Source organism: Pteropus vampyrus, unplaced genomic scaffold (genome assembly GCF_000151845.1).
Source record: "Pteropus vampyrus isolate Shadow unplaced genomic scaffold, Pvam_2.0 Scaffold182, whole genome shotgun sequence".
Taxonomy (NCBI): domain Eukaryota; kingdom Metazoa; phylum Chordata; class Mammalia; order Chiroptera; family Pteropodidae; genus Pteropus; species Pteropus vampyrus.
This window is the reverse complement of record NW_011888963.1, coordinates 1,239,808-1,246,173: the sequence shown is the minus strand read 5'-3', so window position 1 is coordinate 1,246,173 and position 6,366 is coordinate 1,239,808. Positions and strand designations below refer to the sequence as shown.

The 6,366-nt window shown below is 39.0% G+C and overlaps 1 protein-coding gene across 1 annotated transcript in view; it reads right to left on the bottom strand.

Moving 5' to 3' along the window:
• CD180 (CD180 molecule) overlaps positions 1-850 on the bottom strand; it is a 50,181-nt gene extending 49,331 nt beyond the window's left edge. Inside the window, exon 1 of the mRNA XM_023537206.1 lies at positions 644-850. Within this exon, the coding sequence (XP_023392974.1) occupies positions 644-850 (207 nt within the window). The remainder of the gene's footprint in view (positions 1-643) is intronic.
• Between the last annotated feature and the right edge of the window lie 5,516 nt (positions 851-6,366).

Here is a 6,366-nt window from a genome sequence, read left to right as displayed (position 1 = left end):
GGAGGTGGGCTCTGGTCATCCATCCTAGCTTATTCCGGAACTATTTCTGAGACATATAGTACTTTTGTATATGTGAAATATTCAATTTTATCATCAAGTCCCATAGTACATCAAGAATCTCAGTGGACAAATCATTATACTGTCATACTTAAAATCAGATATTTTGATGATTTAAAAAAAGGTGAAACTAGATCCCCTGTGTCCTATGGTGATCAGAATTGGATGTGACACAATATTTGAGAAGAAAAAAAAAACCATAGTTCTCAGAGATATGCATCATAAAGGAATTGAATTCCTAATTTGATATAAAAAATGGAATCTCACTCTGTGATGACAAATCTTGAACCAGCTGGAAGCTGATTAATATGAAAGTAAGAGCAGCTAAGAAGAATTCTGACAGAAGCAGAAAACCTGGGTTTTATGCTGAAGTTTCTAATTGTGTCCTCTAGTGGTTCTGAAACATTAACAGGAGTGCCATTTATTTAGCTGTTCCTTCGCTTATTTATTCACTCATATATATTATGAAGGGGTCTCAAATGTCCACTGTAAAGACATGTGTGAGTCAGAAGCCTAGGATCAACTGACAACTGCAAGGCTTCATTGCTTATGAGAAAAGCGTGTTGTTTACATTCCAGCCCATTACTTGTGTTTTCAGGACGACGCCTTTGGTGTCGAAAAAGTGCCACCTGCTTGTTGCAATTGCACTGTTGCCATTTGCTCCTTTTGCTAACGATTTGCTACAGTTGAAATATGGTGTGACTTGGTCTAGTTCCCAGTTCATGGAGACCATAGGAAACATAGACAGGTACCTGCCTGATCTCCAAGGCTGTAGACATTCCCTGGCATGCATCGTGCAGTACACACTGCACTTCCTGTGTCATGCCCATATCCAGCTGTCAGACCCTCACCTGGAGGGCTTGGGGAAATACTTGGGAGAATTTTGTTTATTTGAACTTGAGCTCAAGCAATCTGTTTTAAACCTTCGGAGATTTAGTTTAAGGGATACTAAAAGGTCTCATAAAAGAGGTTTGGAGAGTTGGCTAGCAGTTGGTTTGTTAATGACACTTAGGAGTCATATCTTATCTTGGTATTTAATCAGTTAATAAATCATTTCAATATGATATTTTTTTCCTCTTAAAAAGAAGTTTTCCCCTGATAGCAAAGGGTTGCCAAGATTATAGCAGAGTCTTTGGTGATTTCCTGAGGAATATATTTTGCATTCCTTTTTTTCTTTTCTTTTTTTTTAATGATGTCCCACGTCTCCCCAGTATGGAGACACAACAGAGGGGAAAGGAAAATTTAAGGAAAATAATCAAATGCAGGGGCAGGGATCAAACAGATCTTTGGGTCCCAAGTTCAGCAACTGTTCTGGCATTATTAATAGCCAACCAAGTAATTAATAGCTAATCAACAAGAACTTGAGACTGTGGCTCCATTTTCAAGATTCACATACACCCCAAACTAAACATTAGGGAACAACTCCCAAATTATACAGTTATTACAAATTTATTTGCACAAAACCTAACATATACAATAATGTAATGGTAAAATATAAAATGGAAGAGCTGACAGATATAGATCAGGACAAAAGGCTGATACAAACTTAACTAAAGGACTTCAGGTACGTTACATGGAGGCTCATCAGCTGTTCCAATCCACCCTTCTAGCTGGCAGCAAGTTAAGCTGAATCTAAGTGGAAAAGGATCACAGACAGAAAGTAAGGAAGCCGGAAGCCTTCCCTTACCAAAAAAAATATTCTCTGTGAGTGCTTAGAATTTTCATCATTCATTTCACTGCACACTAGATAATGAAAAAAAATTTAATTTATCTGTATAGGTTCAATTTATCTGTATATTGAATCACCATTTATTGTTAGAGAATGGGACAGGAAGCAGGTATGTCTTGTTGGCAAAAGGGGCTCAGGTTGGGAGCTTAGCAGCACAGACCTAGGTGGACAACCCAAGGGTCTTGTAGCTGGAGAAGGAGATAGCAGTGAGCAGGCAAGGAGCTCTGATGACAAATGTCACATTAGTCCTCATCACATTAGTCCTAGTGCAACAGATTACAAAATTAAAGGAAGTATAAGATTTATAATTTATAAGTGAGTAGAAATATGTACACTTCTTTCTGAGAAAAGAAAGATACCTGGCAAGGGACGCTTTCTTCTTTAAGAAGATCCAGAATGCTTTATTTGACATTAGCTGTAACAGGATCATTCTAATAAGGCCAGATTAAGGCACAGGCAAGCAAAGAATTTAGATTAGCATGATTTTATTTCATAGTGTTTTGTAAACTTTCATGGGTCATATTGTGATGCAAGGAACAGATTTCTGGAAACCACCTTATCCGGCCCCTCTAGGTTGCCTTGACAATGATTCAGCTGATATGGGAGCTTCACTCTGCCAGGGGGAGATGGTGTGCTTAAGCTCAGCTTTGAAGGGTGGCATTTCTCTGCAGCAGAGAGACCTCTGGTCTTTCATGGGCCTCAAGATCTCTGTGACTGGCTTTCCTGGACAACTCCAATAAACAGCTGACATCTAAACCCAGCCTGCCTAACGGCAGGAGTCTGTAACTCCTATCACAAAGATACTTTTTCCTACACATCCTTTGTAAAGGTATTGAGAAAGGGGGCTTGGGTTTCTTTACGGGTAGATAAACGACATGCTTGTCTAGCAGCATGCCCTGGCTACCTCTCCACAGGGACAATAGATGACCAGGCCTTCTCTACTCTTGCTGTGTCTAGCTGTGCAAGGCTCCACTTTCCTCAATAAAGTCCTTTCCTTGAGCCATATTCTGTGATGTTGCACTTCCCTCTAAGGCTCGTGCATGACAGACAGGTTACAAACCATGAGGCCCACCTTTAGAACAAGTGTAAAGGCAGTAGGAGCGATAGTCTTACATAGCCCAGATTTAAATTGGGAGGTCTCTCTAATAACATATAGCAAAATGGCAATTTCTTCTTAATTAAACATCCTCACGTTCAGTGTTTGCACTCAACCTGAAGCTAACTCACTCTTCTTAGGCACCATTGTAACCTCACAGGGTAAAATGCTCCCTCTAACTTAAAATCTAATCTCATTTTGTTAATTGTGTTGCTCTCTGTAAGTAAATACTAAGCAGGCCATAAAACGAAGTGTTTATGGTCATTTTCATACTGACTCCTGAGTGGTAGAATGCTGTGGACAGTCTTGTCAATGCATTTACTCTCTTCAATGGTTATTTATCCAGCCCAGATGGTACGTTCTTTTCCACTGGCTGCGTGCTGAGTGATCCTAGCACTGGTAACAAATTTGGGTTCTAATATCATGAAAAAACAGTTAAGCCTTATGCAAGGGTAAAGTCATCACTCTGTTATTATTCTTTTTATTATTGTTATTGTTGTTGGAACATTGGTTAATTCAATTCTGTCCTCTGAATTGAACTTTAACCAGGATTAGTTTTTTTGACAACTAAGGACATTGCTCACGAATGAGGGAAAATAGGATTGAACTGGTTTTCACAGTTTTTAAGCTTTGTACCTGAACATATAGCAGAAGCCTGTTGTTTTCACTTTTTTTCTTTTAACATAGTTTGTGTAGATTGAAATAGGTCACAAGTCCACAAAGTCCCCTAAAACATTGCTTATAATCAAGCCTTATATTATGTGTTCACTTCACTCATGGATACTGAGAGCTGTCTACCTACCATTTTCAATATTAACAAAGGATTTTATTAAACCTTAAACATTTAATCATTGTGAAATAGAACACTGTTATTTAAGTTGAAGTGGTATACAAAGATAGATAATTATAATAATAGGTTGAGAATTACAAATTGTAGGAAGATTTGTTCTCTTTCGTTTATTTTTAACCCCTAGCTGCACAAAATTTTGTTAATCATTTATTATAATCTTTGGTTCAAGATATGTGTAGTTCAATATTTTTAATAGAATGATGAATACCCATGCACCCATTGCCCAATTCCAGAACAAAGATATCACCAAAAATAACATCTACTTGTACTACTACTCTTTATGGTAAATTAAACTGTATTGCCCCTTACTGGTTGTTTCGTTATTATCGTCATCATTATCATTATTTCCTTGAGCTGAACGACACCTGAAGATAAATTTAAAAAATATATTGGCTATTAAATTTTACCCCCACAGGCTATGTAAGCTGCATGCCATAGAAGATTAAGCTAATACAACAAATTCTGGATACTTCTGGTCAATTGAAAAATACCATGCTCCTTTTGGAGTTCTCTATATGCAATTTCAGCTTCAACTGCATACCTAATGAGAGAAGCATACTCCTAGCTGGTATCAACATCCCTTGTTCCTGAGGCTCCCTGACCATTTAGTTGCAGTCCTTGGCTGATTAATTTGTTCATCCATTTATTCAGAGAACATTTCCTGAGAGCCAGGCACTGAGCTTGGTGCTAGGATTTCTAATGCCAAGTGTGGGGAGGCAGTGTTGCCGAGAGTTCATTGTCATGGAAGTGATGAGTGTGAGAAAAGTTTGGTGTAAAGGAGGTTGTTTGGACAGGAGAAGGCCAGGGCAGTTCTCTCTACTCTGGGAGAGATAGGAAAGACCACCGGGGAGGTGATGTTTGACATGGGGATTTTCCTGATAAAGAAGAGGTGGAGGTTTAAGGCAATACTAAATAAAGTTACTCTAAGGAAGAATGGGGAAGGAGATTTGAGGCTATATCTTAGCTGCTACTACTTCCTCTTAAAGCCCACAGGCTTTGTCAAATACTTTACACCTGCCACTAGCCAGGGAATGGAAAAATACAAAATTACACTGAGACTTCAACCCTCAGCTGGGGTTTATTCTGTGCAAATACTGTTGGAGCTAAATTTTGTGAATGAACAGAAAGCTAAACTTGTACTGTCTCAGAATGTGCAACAGACAGATATAACGAGCAGAGAAGCACGTAACTGTGAGAAGACATTGTGGTTTCAACATCCTGACTAACTCTAAAGATAAAAAAAAGCGTATTATAATATCAGTAATATTACAATGCTTTCTCAGAAGTAATTGTCCTTCTGTCTGTTATACAAGCACTCAATTCTGTGTCTTTCTGACAATGGAAATACAAAGCACATTTGGAAAACTCCAAAACCAGACAGAATACAGTATCCCCTGAGGTTTCCCCTTCATCTGTTTGCTGGAGATAATGGTGGGGAAGAACTTGCAAACAAAGATTAGGAAAGCATCTTTTGGGTTTACAGTATATATAATGATGCTGTAGCAATGATTCTTTATATCTTACAGTAATTGAGTCAAATGTTTATAATAATACAATTCTGCAGCCAGAGCAGACAGCGCATTTCTGAACCTGAGTCTCTCAATTAGATTCTGTGGCTTAGCCACAGGAAGCTATCAGAGGTTAAAGACTTAATTATTCTCAGTGGTATGTCTTGAGGAAAAATGATCATTATGCAGTTTTCCTTAAAACTGCCTTTCCGTCTTGTAACATTTTATTTTCTCTGCTTTCTTCTGCCATTGTCATTATGGCTATTTCATTAAGCTGTGATGAATGGGTTGACACTGTCTTTGTTCTCACTTTCTAGAATTATCCTCTGGTTAGGAGACTCTGCCCTGGGAGACCCAAGCTCATCTGGACTGGCCTGAAAGCCATGAACAGCTCTCTTAGGTGGGTGCCCAGGTTAGATTCACAGACTACTGCTCCTCTTCCCTTTCACAAACCTTAGTTCTTAAAATCACCCCCATCTAGTGGTAAGGAAGGCCATTCAGAAGTTTCATTTAAATTTCCTCTCAGCAGATGGGCTGCTTTCAGAAACTGTACTGAACGTTATTTTCAGATCTCAAAGGGATAACCCAGTACTCAAGGACAAAGGAAAGACACAGCAAGGCAGCGATGGTGAGGAGTAGGGCATGGTCAAATTGATGTTCTGAAGAGTTTGAAGGGTTCTTTTCTATGCTGAGGCTTTATATTCTTGGGAGCATCAGAATGACGTTGTCTTATTTTGCTTCCTTTGGCACCGTGGGGACCCTCTGAAGGTGCAGATTTTGATGTTCTGCCCTTTGTCAAGCAATGGAAAGTAATTTTTAGGATCTGAGCCCCGAGAACAGGTGACAATTTGTAATGACACCTCTAGAACACGTGGTAGGCAGGCCTGGAAATGAAAGAACCAGGGTGCAATTTCTGCATTCTTTTTTGATTTTTAAGGTGAGTTGGATTGGGATTTTTTACCCATTTCACTTATGTCAGTTTCTTCATTGATAAGTGTTTATCTCTTCCATTTTGTGAGACAAAGTAGGGACAAAGTGGGGCAAGGTAAACAGAGACCCTGTCCATCGCCCCACTAAAGGTGAAGGGAGGAATTTATTCCTTCCTTTCCCACTCAGGACACTAGTT